The sequence below is a fragment of the Babylonia areolata genome, chromosome 1, assembly GCF_041734735.1.
Source record: "Babylonia areolata isolate BAREFJ2019XMU chromosome 1, ASM4173473v1, whole genome shotgun sequence".
NCBI classification, from domain to species: Eukaryota; Metazoa; Mollusca; class Gastropoda; order Neogastropoda; family Buccinidae; genus Babylonia; species Babylonia areolata.
Genome location: NC_134876.1, coordinates 73,195,356 through 73,220,223, shown reverse-complemented (window position 1 = coordinate 73,220,223; position 24,868 = coordinate 73,195,356). Strand labels below are relative to the sequence as shown.

Here is a 24,868-nt window from a genome sequence, read left to right as displayed (position 1 = left end):
TGCTGGACTTGAAGGGTAATGTTTTCTAACTGGTAAGTGACAACGCTGATTGTCTCTCTACTGTTGCCAGCCAGGCTGGTGTGACAGCTAAGCAGCCTGAGGAACACCTGAGGGATGACATTACACATGTGTGTGTGTTTGTGTGTTAACAAACACAAGCATCAATAAAACTTCAACTGACCCCTCGTTTCTTTGATTTTGAAATTTGGGGTTGACAATGTTCTGATTATTCTGATTGAAATTTTTTCAGGTCTGCCCAAATTGGAATGATGTGGTTTATATGTCTTTGTGGGTAAATGGCCATCAACTTTCGTGAAGTATGCATTATAAATTTTTACACACACACACAGGGAAGGTTAGTTTACTTTTCTTTAATTCCATTGTTTCATAAGTAAACATTCACTCATCTGTGCCATTTAAAAATATTTATTGCAGAAAAATAATGACAGTCTGTACACATGACATTGTGAAATTGAAATTTTAAGTCCTATGAACAGAATGTAAAAAAATTAAAAAGTTGAGAATCTCAGACATCAGGACATCAACTCACACAAAGCCTTAACCCAGTGGGATAATAAATCAAGTTGTGATCATCAGTTCCAAGCTCTACATAAGCCATCATGATCCACCTTACAAAGTTTTGCCTGCTGAGCTTTTTCAAGTTCATAAAATTGACTGCTGGTCTAAAAAAAAGATGGTATAAAAGATAGTGAAACATAGTTTTTCCTTTTTTTATGTATGGAATTTCATCAGGTTTAATCAGTACCTTATATATTTTCAACTTTTTTAGCAAGTCTTTCCATCTTTAGTGTTGGAGCACTCTTGCTTTCAGCTTCTGATGAATATTCAATATATATATATCTAAATGGTCATGTAAATGCACTGCTGGGACTCGCTTCCAAAGGTTTTGGTCAATGTGTCCAAATTTTTTGGCAGAAATTGACTGTACTTCTGACAATAAAAAGTGTGCTGACCTCTGTAAACATGCAAAATGAACAGCACTTCCATCAGAGCTTGAATCAAGCTCGCATCAACACACTTTCAAACCTTTTAGTGCAGTTTTCAATGATCTTTTGAGCCAGACACATGACCATTTGTTTCACTTGTATGAATTAATTTCCATTACTTTTGGGTTCTTTTACGACATCAGCATAAAGTGTTCCAGAAAGAACAGCCATATGGCTAACATGCCTAAAACAACAAAATTCAAAATAATTGTCAATTCTCGAAAATAAAATTAATCTTTCTAAAAGGGCTTGAAAGATCACTATCCTGCCACTTTGAGATTTTTAAATACATGTAAATGCTGATAAATGTTACCACGGATATAAGTAGTTGACACTGGCTAAAAAAAACACTTTGTTTACACACAAAAGTAACCAAATAGGTACCTACAAACTAACCCCAAATAAACATGGTAAATTAAGTTGGATAGAAAGGTCATGATTTACAAATGACAATTTAATTTTAAAGCAAATTACAAAGATGCACCTTCTGTAACATGGGAAAAAAGATAAACACTGGGACTATCAATATTCCTGCTCAACACTGTTTTAAAATTTCACACAAAAACTACAAATACTCATGCTGAATACTGTTTAAATTTTAACTCCAACAAATTCTCAAGATAAATGCAGAACTAGTATTTGGCACTGACAAAAACATGATAATTTGAACAGGGAAATAGTTTGTCTGTAAATGTTGTAAAAGTCAGTTCCCACCCTAGTTTTCCCCCATCAGAAATAAACCCCAGGGCTTATCTCATAGATACCATTTTGTGTCCAGCATGAGGAAGCCTGATGAACAGCCCCACCTCTGCCCACCCTACTGATACAAAAGGCACTTCCATTTACTACGGTGTTGATACATTTCAAATTTCTCAATAAAGGTCCCTGAAACACGAGGGCATTCAATATTTCTTTCCCAAATGGTCCTCTGACCAAAAGTATATTTATTTTACTGTTGGGTTTTCAACACCTGGTGTGCACTGACACTAGCTCCAACAAAGGTCAGGCTACATATGATGAAAAATAAAGTTGTCAATTCCTTTCTGATTTTCTGGTATGCCTATTGTCGCTTATAGTCTAGCCCACCACACGGAGCCACATTAGGATTGTCAAACCATACAAATGCTCAACTGCATCAGCACAAAACTGTCAAATGTAAAAGAAAGGAAATTTTAAAAAAACATCAAGAGAAACCCACAAAACACAGTTCATGACACATCCTAACCCTTTAGCTCCTTACAGCAAATAAGACTAGACCATCTGAGGACATCAGACCTTCCCCTTAATTCATCATCCCCATATTACCAAAAAAAATTGTAAATATGGGAAAAGAAATACTTAAAAGCCAATCAAAAAATATAGAAAAAAGGCCATGTAGGCAAATAACCCTGCAGAATAGACAGCTAGTGCCCACCCCAGTGTTTACAATTTCACTACCTAATCGCCAGAGCAAAACAGCACAGATAGTACATCATAGACTGCAGTAAAGACAAAAAAGTGTCAAGGCTTGCTCAAAAAAAGAAAAGGGAATGGACTGGGACTACTTACAGTATTGGAAAACAAAATACTTTTACAAAATTATGCAAAAGGAATTCTAAGAGTATGTCACATTTACAAGTAAAAAGGTACAACCTCAAAAGGAAATTATCCCATTCATTCACTCATCACACAAACTTTCCATCCAACTCCAAGAGAAACAAAAGTGACAATTCAAAAACTATAAATATTCAAAAGATGCCTCAGATAGACTAAATGTGAAACAATCTGTGAAACAAATTAAAATCTAAAACATGCCAAACCCTAAATCACTCACACACACAAGTTGGAGCTTTAACCAGTTCAGTGTCAGAGATTTTTGTTAAAAAATAAAATAAAATGTTTAAAGTGCTCTCCCCTTGCCAGGGAATTCTAAGGATTCAGGGGTAGTCAATTTTGAAAAGATTCTAGCACAAATACTATATGAGATATAGAACAAACAAAAATCTTTTTGTGAAGGAAAATGAATGTTGATTCTAAATCCAGGCATTTGTCCCAATTATTTTCTTTAACCCAGATAACTATTCAGGCATTTCAAAGTGAATATAATCATTTTTATGCTTGAAAAAAGTCTATTTCCACATCCACAGAATGATACCCAGAAAGAAAACAATCAAAATACAGCTGGAAATGCATGCTTACTGTCTGATATATACCAGCAAAAAAAAAAAAAATTAAAAATTAAAGTTTATGATAACAATCAGAACACGAAGTCATGTAAGTGAATAGCTGCACAGCAACAACATACGTGGGTTTGATCAAGATAAAGTCTATCATGTTCTCAGAGTGTGAGCCCTCGAGCTTTTCTTCACCTACGAGCGTTCTCCTTTAGAGGAGAGTGCACTTTAATGATTTTTCCTTCCTCCTGGTTGTAACTGATATGACAAAGTGTCTATTGTACATCTGGTTTGTCTCCTCTATTAAAAAAAAAAAAGAAAACTCAGTCAAGTGATCAGTGAATAAAGCATGAATAAGCAAAATTAACCATGTGATTCCCGTCTATCGTCGTTGGTCAACCCTGAATTTCAAGAAAATTGTTGATGCTTGGCTGTTGCCATTCCCGGCAGTTGATCACTGTGAAAAGACAGCTGAGCGACATGTAAGTGGCACACCCCCTCCATGCCTTCTGCCTAGCCTTCAAACTATTATATTATACCATCCTCTATCTCTCCTCCACCTTGGGAGTGGGCCAGTCAGCAACACATTATTGAGAAAAAAGAGGTCTTCCATCTGACGAATGCTCACTTAAATAGTATGTTCATAATCCAGACCATATAACTAACCATTCAGTCTGTTTATGTTAACTGTACCAAATTCTGATGAAGGAAAAATTGAAATGCATGCAGGACGTCATGTTGATGTCTTATAGACACGATGGCAACACTTTTTGCTAGACGTCACCTGACATGTTATAGGCACTCAACTGGTTAATAGCTGGTGTTGAAGTAAGTGGACATCCATTCTGGAAACAGTTCAGCAATATATATACCGGTTAATTAAATGACTGCATTTCTATTAATACATTTCTCTCTTCACAAACGTGCATGCAGAGTTTTCAATGAGACCAAACAAAATTGTTCACAGCATGTTTGTATACCAATCCAAGAAGACAATAATGCAACATTTCAAAAAGTGCTGCTGGTACTATCTGGTACTACTGGTGAAATGAGAAGACATTTTTCTGATGATGTGTTTGTTTTTGTTGTGTTAATTTTACATCTGAATTTGTGTAAAACATCCAAAGGAATAGGCTTCCCCAGTCTAGTGGTTCATAACCAAAGAGAACAAGCCAATCCAATGTTCTTTTGGCACTGAATGATCCTGTCCTGCATACTTTGTGTTCAATTTTATTCATTGATACATCATGTAAACTGTTTCTGACAAATAATATAAATTAAAGAAACATGTGTACTTCTGGGACCTTAATGGCTGTCTATGGTGATCAACAAACACCTTATGTGATCACTCACCACTTGGGGACATATCCACTCATTCATTCAAATACAACCAGGATCTCATCTCAGCAACAGGCAGTCCATGTACAGACACACCTGTGGTTATACTACAATACCTTTTTGGTTGATGCAACACCTTCATCAGGCTTTATTTTTATTTATTACTTGTTTTTCTTTCTTTTTTTTCTCAAGGCCTGACTAAGCACGCTGGGTTACGCTGCTGGTCAGGCATCTGCTTGGCAGATGTGGTGTAGCGTATATGGATTTGTCCAAACGCAGTGATGCCTCCTTGAGCTACTGATACTGATACTGAACCTTCACCTACCGCCACTTTCTAACAGTTTTTAAAATAAAACTGCCTGTTTTTAATGCATTATTTACTCCATATTGACCACCTGTAAACAGTTGCCTGAAGGACTGCCACCTTGCCATGGGTCTGGAGGGGTGGTGGAGCTTGATTGCCTCAGAGAGCCCTAGAGCTATGCCGATGAAAGCTCATGCTCTTTGGCCACCCAAGCCAGACAGTCAAAGGGTAGAGGCCAGACAAAGCACAATCCACTGGTCCTACATGCTGGAGGTTGGGCACAGGGATAACAAAAAGCTTTGTTATAGAAACAGCAAAAGAAGACTTTGTTGTTGCCCTATACAGTATATGCCAGAGGGCATAACGAACAGTCAGTAAGCGATGCATTCTTTGAAAATAAATGTAGTGTTAAATCACAACGTATCACACACAACACATCACATCTATAACCCCAATAACATATCACAGGTCAAGTTTCACAAGAAAAATATGACAGTCTTACATCCTGAGGAGTGTCAGTATTTTGACAGTATTTTTTCAGTTGATTAATACTGTATTCATATTAACCATACACATAATATGCTCACCAGTGACAAAGTGAAGAAAAAAGCAATGAAAAAATGTTACACATGCTGATACACACCATATCTAATGTCAACTGAAATGACAATTTACAAAGGAAAAGAAATGGGACAAGATTTGCAAAGCATGAACATATCCAGTATAATTCCCTGTGCTCTAATAATTTACTGCAGGTGTTGTCAGATGTTATTTATATCACTTAGGTCTCCCAATTTCTCTTTTTTTAAGTGTACAAAAAAATAAGTGGTGGTGGGGGGGGGGGAACAGTAATCAAACAAAAGAAAAAAAACAACAGAGTTATCAATCTCTTATTGTCTGTTTTCACTATTAAGTAGTAAAAAAATTTATTTTTTTTAAAGAGAGAGAAAGAAATGAAACACTGACAATGTTGTAAAATAAAAATCACATTTTAAGACATTCACAGCAACACAATAATCCTTTCAACATGCCTTGATCACAAACAGTACTTTCAAAGAACTTCCTATTTTATCAACACAATCACATGCCTCACAGTATCTAATAATTCCATATTTCCTTGTGAAAAGTTTCATCTTCAAGTTATTTCATGCCACAAACAAGTAAATGTTCTCCTCAAGTGAAGCCACCTATCTCCTGTGTGTGGATGATGCAATGAATCTAATGTTTACAACCTTTTAATGAACACTCCAGTGCTAAAGGTCTGTGCTGGAAATGCCAACAGAGCAGCTCACCATCACTTTGGTGTGCCAATATAAACCAGGCAGGGATTTAAACCATGAGAGAATACAACCCCTCAAGTTTCAACTCGGTCCTGTTCTGCTGATGCTCCCTGCCCACCACTCACACTTCCAAAGAACGCCTGCAGTGACATTTCCAAAGGAACATCTCTGGTCAAACTTCCAAAAGAACACCTCCAGTCACAAAATGACTTGTCAGGCAGTGTCCGCGTTTATCAGGCTGGCCGTTTGTTCTCTGTCCAGCTCCCGTATCCTGCAACATGGCGGCCTGAAAACGTCATCAGCAAGAAAGCAAACAGTTGATGACTGAACACACTTCACCCTCTCATCATTTACCCACCTTGATGTTGCTGCATTAAACTCACTTAACCCTCCCATCACTTATCCCCCTTGCTCTCGAAGACACTTCATGTTCTGTCATTCAGTCCCCCTTGCTGTTGCTGTCACTTACCCCCCCTGCTGTTGCTGGACTGAACTCATTTTACCCTCCAGTCACTTACCTCCCTTGCATTGCTGGACTGAACTCCTTTCACTCTCCAGTCATTTACCTCTTTCCTTTGGGACACACTTCACCGTTCTATCACTTTCCTCTTTGCTGTTGCTGTCATTGACCAACCACCCTCTGCTGTTGCTGTCACTGAAACACCCCCCACACCCCCTTCCTGCTGTTGTCACTGACCCCCCTCTCTCCTGCTGTTGCTGTCACTGACCCTCCTACTGCTGTTGTCAGTGACCCCCCCCCCCTCCCCTTGCTGCTGTTGCTGTCACTGACACCCCCTCCCACACCCCTTTGCTGCTGCTATTGTCACTCACCCCTCCTCCCCTTGCTGCTGTTGTTGTCATTGACCCCCCCCCCCCCCGCCCCCCCCCCCGGTCCACCCCCTTGCTGCTGCTGTTGTCCTGAACCCCCCACCCCTGCTGCTGTGCTGTCACTGATCCTCCTCCCCCCCCCTGCTGCTGCTGTTGCTGTCACTGACCCTCCCCCCCCCCCCTGCTGCTGTGCTGTCACTGACCCTCCCCCCCCCTGCTGCTGTGCTGTCACTGACCCTCCCCCCCCCTGCTGCTGTGCTGTCACTGACCCTCCCCCCCCCCTGCTGCTGTGCTGTCACTGACGCTCCCCCCCCCTCCCCTTGCTGCTGTTGCTGTCACTGATACCCCCCCCCCACATCCCACACCCCTTTGCTGCTGCTATTGTCACTCACCTCCCCCTCCCTGCTGTTGTTGTCACTGACCCCCACCCCCTTGCTGCTGCTGTCACTGACCTCCCCCTCGCTGCTGTTGCTGTCACTGACCCCCACCCCCTTCCTGTTGCTGTCACTGACCCCCACCCCCTTGCTGCTGCTGTCACTGACCTCCCCCTCCCTGCTGTTGCTGTCACTGACCCCCACCCCCTTCCTGTTGCTGTCACTGACCCCCACCCCCTTGCTGCTGCTGTCACTGACCTCCCCCTCCCTGCTGTTGCTGTCACTGACCCCCACCCCCTTCCTGTTACTGTCACTGACCCCAACCCCCTTGCTGCTGCTGTTACTGAACCGCCACCCCCACCCTTTGCTGCTGCTGTCACTGATCCCACCCCACACCCCACCCCGCCTGCTGCTGCTGTCACTGATCCCACCCCACACCCCACCCCGCTTGCTGCTGCTGTCACTGATCCCCCCCCCCCCCCCCCTGCTGCTGCTGTCACTGATCCCACCCCACACCCCACCCCCCCCTGCTGCTGCTGTCACTGATCCCACCCCACACCCCACCCCGCCTGCTGCTGCTGTCACTGATCCCCCCCCCCCCCCCCCCTGCTGCTGCTGTCACTGATCCCACCCCACACCCCACCCCGCCTGCTGCTGCTGTCACTGATCCCACCCCACACCCCCCTGCTGCTGCTGTCACTGACCCCCCTTGCTGCTGTTGTAACTTAGCCATTTGCAGTTGCCGGACTGAACTCCTTTCGCCTTCCAGTAACTTACCCCCTTTCCTATACTATGGAACACACTTCACCTTTCTGTCACCCCTGTGCTGTTGCTGTCACTTAGCCCCCTTGCTGCTGTTGTCACTTACCTCCCTTGCTGCTGCTGGACTGAACACACCTCACCCTCCCGTCACATACCTCCTGTGCAGTTGCTGGATTGAACTCGCTTACCCCCTTGCTGTTGCCAACACTTCACCCTCCTGTCACTTAACCCACTTGATTTTGCTGACAATTCAACCTCCAGTCACTTACCCCCACTGATGTTGCAGGATTATGTGCTACATTGGGCCTCCTGCATAGATCAGATACGTACTAATTTTGTCATTAACTTGAAGACATGGCTGACAGAAAATAATCCCAATTGGTGCATTATGCTCTCCCAAAGTCTTGAAGTATAAGCTATGACTGTATCCTTTCGATTGTGTTCTGATCTGTACATGGCTGAGAGAAGGGAAAATTTCAGGATGTTTTGCTTTAACTATGTGGACTGTTTCCCCAGCCCTGACTGCATTATCACCCATGCTTCAAGGATTACTTCAAGTTCACCAAAAACAAATACATTGGTGAATTTGTGTTGCGAATCATGTAATTTCAGGTGTCTAACTTTTTTGAAACTTGAAAAATGGCATGATGTTTTGTTCTCAACATTTATCTTCAAGAATTATCACCTTATAAAACATGATCAAAGCAACAAAACTAAGTGACTTATTTTCTACAAAGGCAAAAGTGAATATCACAATCTTACATTCAACAAACATGTGGCTGTTTGCACACATACACACACACACACATTCTTCTATAAAACCTATAACATTTCAGTTATTAGCACAAGAAGACACATACAGTCAAACATTATACAATCGCAATGCAAAATCAAAGAGCACTGGTTTTAGACTGACCTTTGTAAAACTCTCCGCCGACATAAACAATGTAATAACTTCTTGAAACTCAGCAGCACTGGGTCCCAGGTCTCCCAGCTGGTCAAGAACACCACCACAAAAAAGGAGAAGAAGATGGCAGCAGATCCCACGTAAAACAGCACAGAGCAGTTTAACTGGAAACCAAAGAAAGAAAACTGCATTAAGGTGGGATAACCCAGGAAAAAACTAAAGCATTTATATGTAAAATTGTCCAAGTGTAGATTTTTGCACAGCAGCACAGCTAACTCCCAAAATACACCACATGCAGATGTTCACTTCAACAATCTATTGTCGTGTGCCCTTGATGTCAAGTTCAACACTTAGTTCTTGTATCACTCACAAGCTGACAGTGTGCCCTTATATAAAAAGCACACATACATAATTCAGGCCCAAGACTTTCAAATCACCAAGACCAAAGCACTGAACTACTTATGTTCAGGCTGCAAACCAACAGGTCATTAAACTCAACAACATCTGCCAGTATTCAGGCTCGCACAGACACCTCACAGGTTGTTTGCCCCATTCACACACCAATATCATATGCCCACTACATCCCAGCTACCATCAGTTACCTGTCTGTTCACCACTGCCCATTTCACACACCTATATCATATGACCACTACATCCCAGCTGCCATCAGTTACCTGTCTGTTCACCACTGCCCATTTCACACACCTATATCATATGACCACTACATCCCAGCTGCCATCAGTTACCTGTCTGTTCACCACTGCCCCATTCACACACCTATATCACATGACCACTACATCCCAGCTGCCATCAGTTACCTGTCTGTTCACCACTGCCCATTTCACACACCTATATCATATGACCACTACATCCCAGCTGCCATCAGTTACCTGTCTGTTCACCACTGCCCCATTCACACACCTATATCACATGACCACTACATCCCAGCTGCCATCAGTTACCTGTCTGTTCACCACTGCCCCAATCACACACCTATATCACATGACCACTACATCCCAGCTGCCATCAGTTACCTGTCTGTTCACCACTGCCCCATTCACACACCTATATCACATGACCACTACATCCCAGCTGCCATCAGTTACCTGTCTGTTCACCACTGCCCCATTCACACACCTATATCACATGACCACTACATTCCAGCTGCCATCAGTTACCTGTCTGTTCACCACTGCCCCATTCTCACACCTATATCACATGACCACTACATCCCAGCTGCCATCAGTTACCTGTTTGTTCACCACTTCAGCAATCATGTAGAGAGGATTGATGAGAGTCAGAGCCAGAGTGGCCACCAGTGAGGACGTCAGGAAGCATCCCCTGAAGCACACACACATTCTCCTGCCAGCGATCAGTACATCATACTTATTCTGTGCACCAAACCTTAATATTCACCTTAATAAATGCCGTAAATGCTGTATGATTTGTTACTCATGAAGAGGTATTGCATGGGTTTTTGTTTTACTGCAAGTGAACAATGATTATATGTTTTAGACTCCAAGGAGAGGTACTACATGCTTTGTGTATGTGTGTGTGTGTGTGTGTGTGTGTGTGTGTGTGTGTTTGCTCCATACAATGGTTTGCTTCAAGTGAATTCCAAAACAATAATTGAATGTTTTCAATGTCTGGAAATAAAGGCCTTCATAACGGATGTTTTATAATACTAAATCTCTCTCTGTCTCTCTCTGTCTCTCTCTCTGTCGATCTGTCTGTCTGTCTGTCTCTCTCCATCTTTTCAAACCACTAGAAACAAACTGAACACACATTGACATTAAAAAAAGATCCATTTACCAGAGCCAGAAGCTGGCAGCGAAGACAGAGCTGATGAGGCCATCAATGAGGAGGAGTAGCCACTGATGCGTGTCGGGCCACACAAACACCTCCTGCTTGGAGTAGTGCAGGATAAAGAACCCAGGCCACAACAGCAGTGCACAGACCAGACCCACAAATCCTGCACCACACAGCACCTTATCATTACAAATAAAAGATATATCCAAATTGTCAGCTGATAGACCCTTTTCAAAGATGAATGACATAATGTGAAAAATGACATTTGAAGTCTGACATGTCTTTATATGACATATACTACCCTTTCTCCAACTCGCTCTCTCTGTGCTTTCGACTAAATCTTTCTTTATGTGTCTGTCTGTTGCACACCCACAGCACAAGCTCCACACACTCATTCAAGTGCAGGAAAGATGATGAGACATCAAGGCACCACCCCCTGTGTTAATCAATACATTCACAACTTTCTCATACAGACAGACAATGGGTGGAACTGTCCATAAAAACATCTGTACATACCAAGCACCATCCCCTTGTGATAGTGAAAGGAATACTACACTTGTTCATCCGGATAAAAACCTTTTAAAAGGTCAGGTAGTTTAGTGTGTGTTTACAATTTTACAAAGAGAAATCTGTTGTGACACAGAGTAACACAATAAAATACAATACAATCTCACCTAGAAACATGGGGATATCCATACGGTCTTCATTGTTGACTCTGTAGCGCATCAGGACAAGGTAAAAAGCATAAAATATGGCGCTGGCCAGAGCCCACAATGCCCCCACCGGCACAGCATCCTCAGTCATGCTGGAACTTGACATGCTCACCATCACTACACCGCCAATGCTGCAACCATACCATGCATAGTGTCCAATAGTGGAAAGATATCAACAGATCAGAATCATTTGAAAACTGCTCCATCCCTAATCAATCAGCTGGGGTGATATTCTACATGTAATCTACAATATCATCCTGTTGTGAATTCATACACAAACATGTATAAGTGTGAAAGATTTTCCACTTGCCAAATTCCAGCATTCCCTACAATTTTTCTGTCAAGTTGCCTCCCCTTCCACATTTGATTTCAGTTTTTTTTCCCTAAAAACTAAGCTTGTTGTGCAATGAAAAATGCCATCTGAACAAATTCTGTTTCAAGAATACATGCTAGGCCCCTTTAATTTCTAAATCATTTTGCTGCATCTCGTTATAAAGCAAGTCAAATCTTCAATGCACTGTAGAGATTACTGGATGTTGTCTGCACAGGAAGTTATGCAAGATGACTTATCAAAGGCTCTGCCATTCACTGAGCAATGATAGTGTAATCTCACAGAAATGGTTGGTTTACTTCGAAATATCAACAATACTGAAGTGGTACAGTGTTTGATTTAGATCTCTATACAAAGACGCTTTTGTTTCTGTGAGAATGGATATAAACACGAACAAAGACACCCTGAGGCATCAGGTGCAAAACTCTGTGGTGAATCCAGAATGAGAATGTGAATCATTGTCAATGTAAAACTGAAAATAAAGGATAGATCACTTTAAAACACTCTTTCAATGAGTTAGAACGTTCAGTCATGTACTTTGGCAACACTCTTAATGAATTTCTTCAAATATCTAAAGTGACTGATGAAGAAAAGATGAATTTGTCATGTTCCTAAACACTAGGAATCAAACTGATAGTCACTGAATTCAAACAATTCTAAACAAAATTCATGGCCTAGCATGAGATATAAATTTTCATGATTAGATTTCCAGCTTCCCTCCCCTTCTCCTGAGTTATGTTCAACCATGCAGATTTTGTTGAGGCCAACAAAAAGACTGATTTCAAAATACTCATAGCTTTATCCATAAATTACAATATTGATCCATTCATAAAAACACATCAGTAACAGTTTCTGTAAAACAGTTTAAAATTCAGTCCTTTGGTGCTGAACTATCCCACCATATCCTATTATACCACTGAAGCATTACTATCTCTGTAGTATCAGTCCTCCAATTTACAACCTTTTTGTTTTAATGTTCACAGAGTTTAAATTATTCATGCAGTAATGACCCCCCAAAAATTACACAATAATGTCCATCTGGAATCTGAAATAATGTATCAATGGATATCTATGAGTATACTTTCTCAAACCAACAAAACTATGTAAGACAACAGTGGCAAGCAAGAAGGAAAGTGAATTCTTAAAGCTTATTCAAGTATATTAGATGTTAGCCACAATTCACTCAAAAACAAAACTAAACATCTGAGACTGATAGCATTTAAAATTACATAACTGGTATGGAGACTTGCTAATTTCAAGGTAGCATAAAAATGAACACATTCAATAAAGACTGACAAACAAAACATCAAGAAATAGCCAGATTCAAATAAACAAATACAAAACTTTTTAAGATTTAATACAGCTGTTCAGACCATGAAAAGCATTCTTTTTCAGAGGTATTCAGGACATGCACATGTATTCTAAGCTGATGCAACTCTGAATTTTAACAATATGAAGTTTCAAAAAATCTTCCAACATAAAATTTTTCCGTTGTTCCTGTTTGTAACCAAATCAGTACTAAAACTTGCACTTTCCATTCCTATCTTTTCGCATGATGTAATATTAAATAAGTGAATCAGAAAGAGACAAAGAAGGCCTGAAAATGCACAGTCTCCAAGCTCCAAAAATCTGTTTTTAAGCTCACCTAATCAAAACTACTGTGAGTTTCGACAGAGTGAATTTATCCCCATGGGAGCCAGGATAGATGGCAGCACATATCAAGGTGAACAGTCCGCAGGTGGACGTCATGACATTCACAATGCCTTTTGATGTGATGTGCTGAGCCTCTCTGTACATGTAGCCAGAAAAAAACCACTGCAACACACAAAAAAATATATAATAATGAAATAATCAACAGTGCACCATGCATCTGTCTACACATGTCTTTTTTCAAGTAACTGCATCACAACCAGTTCATTAAAATTTCAGTGCCTGATCATCAGGCCAATACATATTCGGCAACTGAGAGAATAATTCATCACGTCACTATGAAAGCATGCTTTGATCAGAAACTACATTTACAGAATGATCTTTTTACAACATTTTTGTACCCTACTTGCTTACATACACAACTGAAACTTTTTTTTGCTGCTGGTTGTTGTTTTGTTTGGCTGGTTGGTTGGCTGGTTGGTTGATGGAGGGGTTGGAAGAGGTTCCGGGGGGGTGGGCAGAGGGGAACTATACTTAATTAAGTATCATATCAAATGACTCACAAGCAAATGCTTGTCGACTTACCAAGAAAGTGAAAACAATGGCAAGTTTGACAACTTGCTTTATAGACAGTCTGTTGTTCAGTCGCAGTCTCTCCTCTTCTGCTCTGAGGAAAGCCTGATAGGATAGCCTGGACATCACAGCATCCTCCGCAAACTCATCTGACGTCAGACCATCAAAGCCATCATCAGATCAGCCATTACAAAAAGCAGAGATGCATCATCCATGCAGTGTGCAAAACACTATAAACTATGAAACCTATGCGTTCCACTTCTGTCTGCGTGTGTACTGGGAAAACATTTTCTTTCATTGTAGAAGTTTGCAGCAGCTCTCCTACAGCACTATCTTTTCACCTATTCAAATCAAAACTGTACACAAATGACTGTATTCTTAATCACACTTCTATCTTCCTCTGGAACACTATTTCCTCTTTGTTAAATGACACACTGATCAGCATATTTATCATTATTGTCAACCCTTTAACCTTTCCCGTACGTCGTGGGTGTGAAATCACCCAGACAAGTGTTTTTGCTCTGTAACTCAAGTAATATTGAAGCCACTTCCACATAATTTCATGACTTTGTCCATAATATAGTTTACTACATATCCACTGAACATTATTTTCTTTTATACATAAACAAAGAAGTTATTAATCAATTAATGTCCCAGTACGTCGTGGGTGTGACGACACCCATACTCCCAAAGAATAAACCTTGCACGCCGTACGTCGTGGGTGTGGAGCCACCCATGCAAAGCTTGCGCGCCACGCGTTGTCGACGTGACGTCACTTGGGCTCGCTACAGAGAGAGATGAGAGTGACCTTGTCTTTTGTTGATCGTATCCCGGTTCAAGTCTGCGGCAAGTTTTACTCTAAAGTTGTAACTAATTTCAGAAAACAATATTTATTGCACTAGATATCTTCAACAATATTGAATGAACTGTTTTTCTTGTAGAGAATGATCGGAAGCAACTGATTGATAGCTTTTTATCTAGTTGGAATTAAAGTGCCTTTCTAAGAACTGGATATTTTTGTAAGTCTGAAATCAATTGATCTAAAATCTAGTTGATATAGAAATTTTATTCTTATCCTAATCTGTTCAAAGTAGAGAAAACCCGACTATGGCTAAAAAAAGAAAGATAGTTGATATAGAAATTTTATTCTTATCCTAATCTGTTCAAAGTAGAGAAAACCCGACTATGGTTAAAAAAAGAAAGATAGTTGATATAGAAATTTTATTCTTATCCTAATCTGTTCAAAGTAGAGAAAACCCGACTGTGGCTAAAAAAAAGAAAGAAAAAAAAATGCCAGCCAGCCAGCCAGGAATGCCGAGATCTAGGCCAAGGGAAGGGGGGGACTGATACCAGGCTGTTGCTGCTATGTTAGGGCATCTGCCTTGACCGAAAGAGGATGGGCGTGTAGCCGCTAAAAACAAAACAAAACCAACAACAAAAACAACACACACACACACACACAAAAAAAAACAAAAAAAAAACAAACAAACAAAAAAAAACAAAACCGTTTTTTGTAAGTAACAACACTCTCTTCTCACGGGCAAAACTTATTCACAATGCGCCTGGTCAAGCACTGGAGTAAATAGCCTACACGCACAAGTGGAAACTGCGCATGCAAGTCTGCTGAAGAAAAGTCAAATTTGCTTTACGGACAGGTGTGGGTTACTGTGCACCCACGATGTACGGCAAGGTCTTATTTCTTCAGTGAAACCATGGGTGCCTACACACCCACGACGTACAGTGAAGGGTTAGTTCGTACACAGAAACCATGGGTGCCTACACACCCACGACGTACAGCGAAGGGTTAGTTCGTACACAGAAACCATGGGTGCCTGCACACCCACGACGTACAGCGAGGGGTCATTCCTTCTTAGAAACCATGGGTTTCTGCACACCCACGACGTACGGCGCGCAAAATTTTAGGCGACGTACGGGAAAGGTTAATAAACATTCAAACAAAATGCAAAGTAGCTAGTTTCAACTTCATGTTTTGAGCAAACTCAGAAAATATGCCACAGAATAACAAAACCTCTATGGGTGTTAATGATGAGAAGGCAGAAACTATTAATGTATCTGTTTTCACAGTCACTCCCTATCAATAAGTTGTGACACACAATTCCAAAGTTTCTGACATTAGCCAGTTTAACAATGTTGGGATTCAAGATTTGCAAAATTAAAAGTAAGCATGTATTCAAACAACAGATAAGGCATGCAGACATACATGCAAGCATACACACACACACACACACACACACACACACACACACACTCACACACACACACACACACACACACACACTCGCATTCACAAATGCTTATGCACAGATACACAGTATGATATCAAGACACACCCATATTGTGAATAAGTGATTTTCTTCTTCTCTCTTTTTTTTTTTTTTTTTTAAATGTGTAATTTCCTATTTCTCTATTTGTAAATTTTAACACTTTCACAAACTGGATGTCGAAAAAAAAACACACACACACAAAAATTACCTGATAATTGCCGCACTTCTGATATATTACTGAAGCGTACAGATTTTTCACTTCCTCCATCTGTCAAAAAACAAAACAATAATCTTGCGAAAAAAAAGGCAAGAATGATAAAATTAAAGAAAAGAATGACAGAAAAAAAGAGAAATCGGGAAAAAAAGAAGTTCAAAGTAAAAAGAACAAAGTTTGGTACAGTAATCATGACTTCTTTGTTCCTTTTCATTAATGTCAAACAAAACATAAACAACAACAAAAAGAGAAGACAAATGACACTGGAGAAAATCAAAAACAAACAACACTCCTGTTGACAACAACAAAAAAATCAATGTCAATCACTTAAGAGTTTTCTCCCTAGATCTTCCTCTTCGTTCGTGGGCTGCAACTCCCACGTTCACTCGTATGTACACAAGTGGGCTTTTACGTGTATGACCGTTTTTACCCCACTATGTAGGCAGCCATACTCTGTTTCTAGGGGGTTTCCTTAGATAAAAGGCTATGTACATTGTGATCAATATACATCTGATGCATGTGTTATGGTAAACAACAGGTTCATCACTGCATGTAGAAAAGAGGCATTTCAGTGCACAGGTGTCATCTTGCTTTTGTATTGGTACTGATTTTTTCACCTTTTTGTGAATACATTACTTTTGTCTTTCATTTAACATCAATCGTAATAAGTGAGAGAGAGAGCATGTGTTCCCCTATCACATATAATTGTAAGCATACCTTTTTGTGATTTTCATCAACTGTGATTCCTGTCTGTACCACTGAACCACCACCCACCCACCAACTCTCAGACAGAAAGAGAGATGGGAGTGGAAAGAGAGAAACAATCTGTTGGTCTTTCTCTGTGTGGTGAGATGGTGTGCGTGTGTGCACATGCATCCCCTGTGTGGGAGTTGAAGAGGTGGGGGGAAAGGGAGAGTGGTGTAAATGTGTTATTTTCACTCAGGTTCTTCTTATAAACAAAACTAAAATGGATCCAACTGTTCAGTTTATCCTCCTTCACTCCCTCCACCCAAAGCCAAAAAACTATAATATAAAAAAAAAATAATAATAATAATAAATCATGTGTGAAATTCCTGCAATTCAGCAAATTCCCAACAAACTTCAAAAACTCTTCAAGGAGAATCCACAGCAATAAATTATGTTTACCTGTATCATCAGACTCTGTTCCACTGGTATGATTGTCATACTTGACAGGAATAAAAATGGGGTCCCCCTGTCAAAAACATGGCACATATTATTAAGATCACAAGACAACAAACATTTTTTTTTAAACTATACATATCATTAGCTAAAAGACAAACTTACAGTCACACAGTTTGTGGTTACATTTTTTCAAAATCACTTTTGCTGGTTCTGGTATTTTTTTTTTAGAATGATCATCTATCATCAAAAGCTTGTAATCAGAATAAGACTTCATTTTTCCTTTCATTGCCGTTTGCTTCACACCTTCACCTTTCTTCTTTCCACAAAAAAGAGAAAGAGTGATAAAATAAAAAAATTTAAAAAAATTAAAAAAGGATACAGATCAAATCAAAACTCTGTAAGAAAGTTTCTTCCTGCAAACAAAGATTTTCTTCTTTTTTTTCCCTCTTTTTAAAAAAAAACAAAACACTTTTGACAAAGAATGTGATCAACAAAGCTGTAACGAGAAACAATATTTCTGTGAAACAAAGATTTTCTTTTCCCAAAGGACAAACAATATGATAAACAATGCAGCAGCATAACAAACTTTCTTCCTGTAAAGCAAACTTGACTGTATGCAGCTCTCTGGAATCTAAATTTCCTTCATTCAAAACAGCCTGTGACAAAACATTTTTTAAGCATTTAATCAAACTGTGATGTTGAATTACTGACCAAATGAGTTTCCGGTGCCTGTGAGGGAGATCCTGACCATGCGTCATCCATCAACTTCTGTGTGATCAGAACAGCCAGACACATGTATCACCAAATGCTGTTCATCTAAACAAGTATCCAACTGATCAAAATCAGTTTTATAACGGATACTAACCACAGAAATGCTTAGGCCTTGTGATATCTGGAATTCTGCTGTTACAAATTGCTATGTGCCTTTGACTATTTGTCACACAGTGCCCATTTGTCATACTAAAGTATTTGGACAATTTAAGGCAAACAATTTCATACTGATAACCAGTCTTAAAACTCTTTCTTTACTGAGGACTGCATATGCCATCCGAGATTTTGGACTTTTTCCACCAGTGAAAAAACCACTTGTATAAAACAGTAAAATCACCTTCTGCATTCAAACTGGAGAAGAAACATACTGTTGGATGCCATTTACCCGAATATTGTTATTTCAGTATACTGCATTTTATATCTGAGATGTTTGCCAAAATGCATGTCTTAGCTTATGTGATTATTTAATCATTTCATATATATTTACTTTCCATTGTTTTCTTTCAGCTTTATCATTTAACTATTCAAAATAACTTTTCATTGGGTATTTATGCTTAATCAAGAAGGAATTATATGACCTTATACTGAGTTAAGTATATCTGTTGATGAAAATGTTTTCTTATTAAAACATTGGTGCTTGATTAAACTTTCTGTTGTTCAAAGGATGAAATGACATTTTTATGTCAACTTTCTTATCAGCAGGGTTGTAAAGTATCATTGTATCTTCTGTTTCAAAACCTATATCCATACAAAATTTGATAATAAAAAAACCAGACCTTCAACTATTGACATTCCTGTGCTTTTGTTGCTGTTGTTTTAGCCAAACAGAAATCTTTTTGTTTTTATCAACAATGGTGTTAAAATGCTAGCAACTCACCCAGTCTTTTTTCCTGCAGCATCTCTCTCTCCACGGTCTCCACAACAGGAAGCCAAACAGGTACAAAGAGAACATAACGGTTCGGACATAGGTTGTAAAAAAGGGCTTGTCGTACTTGCTGCTTTTGAAAATGGACTGCAACAGAATAAAACAACATAGACTGATAGAGTGCACAGATACACATAAATAAAATAAACTTTTTTTAAAACTTAATGTAAAGTATTAAATCCTTTTTCCTATTGATTTTTGTGCATGTTAGAACAAGATCACTGCTTCCCTTTTTTTTTTCTTTTTTTTTAAAAACAGATCATGTGAAGCTTATATGGAGCTGTCCAAAAACACCTCCTTGAAAGTGAAACTGAAATAACGAAACTTAATAATGGCCCTTGAACAAACTGTAGTAAAATCAGTATTAAAAAATGTGTACAAGTTGGCAACTAAATCTTCAAGACATAAATTGTGCCCAATGTTTTATGTGTGAGCGAACATTCACTTCTTTTAGGTACTATTATTCACTGTTTCAGTTTCTCTAACTCTATATGAATCAAGCTGTGAACTCTTGAGTGAAGCTCCTCAGTTTATGCTTCTTTAGCCATATCCCATCACATAATAACCTTCAAAATAAAGTAGCTGATGTGTTTATTTTGGAAAAAAAATTTGCTGCTTTCCTTTTCCTTGTTAATTACTTGTTTCATCAGCTTTTGTAAACTGTCCATGTATATTTGTCTTCCTGCCTGCTTGCCTGTAAGTTTGTTTATTTGAAAAGGTGTGTATTGTTTATTTGAAAAGGTTTTTATCCGTTCATTGTCTACAAAAACAACCCATGTTCTCAATGTATTTCTTATTGCTTTTGCCTGTTCACTATCACCATGTAGTATGTATCAGTCTAATTTTGTATCACTTGCTATTTCTGATAACATTAACAGTTTAAGAACTCACCTGTGTTAATTCATAGGATGTCACCCAGATGACGTCCACGATCAGAAGCACTAGAACTCCCAGGGCCAGTCTTTGCCCTTGTGTCAGACTACGACTCACACCAAACATACTGCTAGTAACATCTGTCAAAAAAGTATCACCTTCACCACACAGCCTGCATGCTAGCTGGCTACTTCACTGTCACTCATGCCATCATAACAGAACTGAGAAAGTAGTATACCTAACTGTGACTTGTTATCAAGAAATCACCTTTCTTTCCCTTTCCTTTTGACAAGTTCAGGGAGTGCATTCCATAAGTCTACAATGAGGAAACTAATCAATACAAGCTTTTTGCTGACTTGATGTTGATCATGTCCAAAAACGGGAAACACGAGTCCTTCACAGACTTAGTACTTATGCTATGGAACCCACCATTGCTCAGACTAAATTTACAAATGTACTTCAACAGAAATTTCTTAATATTCCATCGGTCTATAAATGTGAACAAATCCAGTCAGCTTTTCCTGTGAACTAATCTAGTCAGTCTTGTCCTGGATAGTGGAAGGTCTGAAACCTGAAATGGAAAAGAACAGTGAGAGATTAGTTTTCAACAGCCATTTTTGACATTTATGAAGAAGCCACTAATTATGTACACAAACAGATCAATATAATTCTCCTTGCATAAAACCGATGCCTTGAATGTGCAGAATTTTAACCAAACAATGCCCATGCTAGTCAACAAGAATGAACTGCTCGACAACTTTAATGCTTGTTTTGTCCCTTTACTATTATTATAATTTATTGTAAAGTATTCTTCTGCCCTAAATGGCTCATATTGTTTGACAAATTAATAGTGAGGCCACATTTACCACATTAACTGATATGACAGGTTGTTTCCATTAATTAAAAAAAAATTGTTCCTTACCCCTTCTTACTCCTATCCCATGACATATAATTTATTAATTATATGCTTCATTTAATCAAATGACATGGTTACCACCAAAAAAATACTCTTTTATACTTTAACTAGGAAGTTCCCCTTAATTTTCAATCCAAATTTGAAAAAGAAAAAAATATGCTAATTGTGTATGTGCAGGGAGTGGAGGGGGAGGGGGGAGACATAAAGAAGTCTTTCCAGATACCTGAACTCCTCCTGATCAGACAAATTGGATATTTTGAGCGATTTAAGATTACTTTGCCAATCTCCAGGTCTAAATCTGATTTTGACTGTTTCTAGTCCCCCAAGCCTAATACTTCAATTGCCATCAGGTCCAAATCTGATCTTCACTGTTTCTAGTCCCTCCAAGTCCAACCTAATCTTTTCATTCCCTCTTACCCTCCAGGCAGGCAATAATGGTAAATGAAGATAACTATATCATTCATGCAAAAAAGGAATACAAAGTAGCTGGGTGTCAATCCTCAATAGATACGAAGCTAGGAAGTGTTAAGGGTGATCAATCTGTGGACCATGATTGAGTTTGATTCCTGGTTGGACTTTTCTGTTGGGACCAGTTCCATCAGCCATTAGTGAAAAATTCATGCTGGACAGCGGCAGCAGCGAAAGCAAACTCAGGAATCAAGAAAGGCCAGCACCATTTCCCATGCAATGCAGGAACTGAAGCATGCATAAACTTTCATTGAAAAAGAATTCATGTTACATCAGGGACCGATGTCCAGCTGCTCGTTGCACACCGATTGAGGAAAATATAGGAACGGGATTCAGTTTTATCATTATCAATCAAATATATGTGTTTCATCGAATATCTGAAATACTGTGTAGTATATCTGTGATTTAAAAAAAATAAAAATAAAAAAACACACAAAATATCACTCAGGGAGGTGGGCGGGGGGAAAGTTTGGTGTGATTCGTCGGATGTAAATAAATGTTACGGCAAATATGCTAACTTCCAAATGCTATTGCTAGTACTTCTTCCATTTCTGCAGCTAATGAAAACGTCAACAGGATGAAAGGACCTCGCAAAATTTACTGTGTTGAATTTTCCAGTTCCGCTGTACACAAATCGAAACCACTCATTAAACATCGCAGCCCAGCCTTAGCCTTGGATGATCTTCAATATCATATTCCCTCCCATTACCGACAATAACATCATGCATCATGGCTTTTGCTCTGTAAACTATTTTTGTTAATATTCGTTCCATCTAATTCTCTGCCTCAAGCAATCCAAAGAAGATCGAATCTGGCGTATGAAATGCAGACTTCTAGTTCACAGCATTGACGGAAGTCGAGTGTCGTGTCGTAAACTTATTTTTGTACAAAAACATTCATGCTTAATACTATACGCGTTATTAGCCAGAAGAACTGGTCTAAAGGTCTAAATGATAATGTAACAACTGGAAGCATCAATAAAATCACAAATCATTTACTTATGAAGAAACCCCAGTGTGCACAGCAGACACCTTACCGGAAGTGTTGTTCTGCTGTATGAGGTGGCCCAGATTGATAGTTTCGGTAAACTTATTGGCTCGCCGAAGTCACTTCACTGCTCTAAATAAGAGGAAAAAAAATCAATAGGGAAGGGGGTAGGGGAGAGTCTAAAGGTACATTCCCCCTCCTTACAGGGACTTAATATTGGACTGAGAGTGAAATATGGGGTATAAGACCAGATTTTCTTCCCTCCTCTTCTCTGATCTTTGTAAAGGAAGAACGGGGGTGTGGGGGAGGGGTGTTGAACAGGCATAAGTCCAGAATCTCTCCCTCCCCCTTTTATGTGAACTTCGGCGGGTGGGGATCTAAACGGGCATAAGGTCCCCCGCCGCCCCGCCCGCCCCCCTTATGTGAACTTAACACTGATTTGGAGGATAGTGGATATTAGTACAAGGTCAGAATTTCACCCATCCTCTTTTCTGACGGATCACAGTGTTACTGAGAAGCCGGAATGGAGCCTCACCTCTCTCTTTTGTGAACTTGATATTGGGGGCGAAGTTTATATAGAAATAAGACCAGAGCTACTCCAGTCACTCCTCTTCAAGTTCTCTGACCTACCAAATCCTACCAATAGAAGAAATTGGGGCAGAGTAGGGGTCTAAACGGGCATCTAGTAGGGCCAGAATCACTCACTGCCCCCCCACCCCCCACCCCACCCCACCCCCGCCCCCCATCTCAAGAGAAATGGGGGGGGGGGGGTGGCGGGGGACGGGGGGAGCCGGGAGGGGGGAGGCATAGACGAGCATGAGGCCAGAATCACTGGCCCACCCCGGCATACCCCCGCTCCTTATGTGAATTTAACATTGGGCCCGGAGGCGGCGGAGAGGTTATATGGATATAAGGACAAAATTACTTCACTCCTCTTCTCTGATCACAAGAAGAATTTTTGGTTGGGTGCGTGCCGTGGGTCTAAACGGCGGGCGTCAGGCCAGAATCACCCCATTATGCAATGATGACACTGAAGAACTGCTTCCCCAATGCTTTCATTGTTCTTGATCATGATATATTTTTTCAAGTTTTTGACTGAAGACCGTGCTGGTGTCTTCATAATCGAGAAAACAATTCAGTGATTCACGGTTTAATTTCAAACTTTATAAAGATGGTAAATGTCTGTTAGAAAGATTATACTGAAAGATAACATAAACCAGTAACGATATGCAGAATTATATATATATATATATATATATATATATATATGTGTGTGTGTGTGTGTGTGTGTGTGTGTGTGTGTGTGTGTGTGTGTGTGTGATAGTCAGTCGTGTCCGACTATGACCATCAGAACAGCAGAGGAGGCAACTGCTGTTGCCGACAATTTGGGCCAGAATTTGATTATAGTGGAGAGTGTCTTGCCCAAGTACATCCCCACTCTCTCAGCCAAAAGGGTTTTAGGACAGCCGGCGTTGGGATGGTTCCCAAAGGCCAACTAGCCCACAAGGCTGCAGCACTAAGAGCCAGTGCAATTTTGCCTCCTAGTTTGAGACTGTCGTAGTCCTTCACTGGCAAAAGACTCAGCTGTAAATGGTTTCCCATTGACAGTGGAGAAACCATTGATAATACAGCTCTCACTTTGCTGTTGGCCCAAATGTAAACTTATGTCAATCTGTGATATAAGCCGAGTGTTGGGCCATAAATGATATGCAGAATAGATAAATGATAAAATACATAAAAGTCTACTTTGAAAGATTATTCTGAAAGATAACATAAACCAGTAGCGATATGTCGAACAAATCAATGAAAATACATAAAAGTTCACTTTCATGTACTACATTCGGTAAACTTCGGAATAGAAAACAAACAAACTAGGCCTATATGGTATACTGATGCCTGAGTGACATGACCTTATCGTTTCTTTCTTCGTAAGGCAATTTTTTTTTCAGTAAAATCATTTTGATAATATACGCTTTAGTTTTTGAGAATGATGGGGTCACATTATTGACAGGGAGCTAGCATTAGTAATGCATAGTTGCATTCGACACACGTAACACATAAATGATATTGACACAGTTCGTGTATTGGTTGTTTTTCGTTTTTATATTGTTCTTTTCTTAATAGGTATATCTCCCATTCCCCGAATGGGCTGAAAATAACAACAACCCTTTTCCCAGGAAAATTACCGTACTGCACCTCGGAAATGAACACTCCCCAGGAAAAAAAACAAAACACACACACACACACACACACACAC

The 24,868-nt window shown here is 39.8% G+C and overlaps 1 protein-coding gene across 2 annotated transcripts; it reads right to left on the bottom strand.

Moving 5' to 3' along the window:
- Positions 1-362: 362 nt before the first annotated feature.
- Positions 363-22,662, bottom strand: LOC143287264 (solute carrier family 35 member F5-like). 2 transcript variants are annotated; one of them, XM_076595213.1, is made up of 13 exons: positions 22,623-22,662; positions 20,259-20,811; positions 19,320-19,454; positions 18,383-18,439; positions 17,675-17,741; positions 16,523-16,582; positions 14,042-14,178; positions 13,452-13,621; positions 11,437-11,606; positions 10,766-10,925; positions 10,204-10,294; positions 8,963-9,117; positions 363-6,368 (listed from the first exon to the last, which is right to left on the bottom strand). In XM_076595213.1, the coding sequence occupies exons 2-13, from the start codon at positions 20,364-20,366 to the stop codon at positions 6,296-6,298; spliced, it is 1,383 nt and encodes a 460-aa protein (XP_076451328.1). In that variant the 5' UTR covers positions 20,367-20,811; positions 22,623-22,662; the 3' UTR covers positions 363-6,295. The 2 variants fall into 2 exon arrangements, with proteins under 2 accessions (XP_076451328.1, XP_076451334.1); XM_076595219.1 differs by having other exon boundaries at positions 363-6,353.
- Positions 22,663-24,868: the final 2,206 nt, after the last annotated feature.

Bases quoted from the DNA above. Each gene is read 5' to 3' on its own strand.
- LOC143287264 (XM_076595213.1), bottom strand. From the start codon at position 20,366: ATGTTTGGTGTGAGTCGTAGTCTGACACAAGGGCAAAGACTGGCCCTG. The intron at 17,742-18,382 runs GTCAGTAATTCA...TGTTTTTGACAG, and splicing joins AGGCACCGGAAACTCATTTG to GGGGACCCCATTTTTATTCC. The intron at 10,926-11,436 runs GTGAGATTGTAT...TGTGTGGTGCAG, and splicing joins GGATATCCCCATGTTTCTAG to GATTTGTGGGTCTGGTCTGT.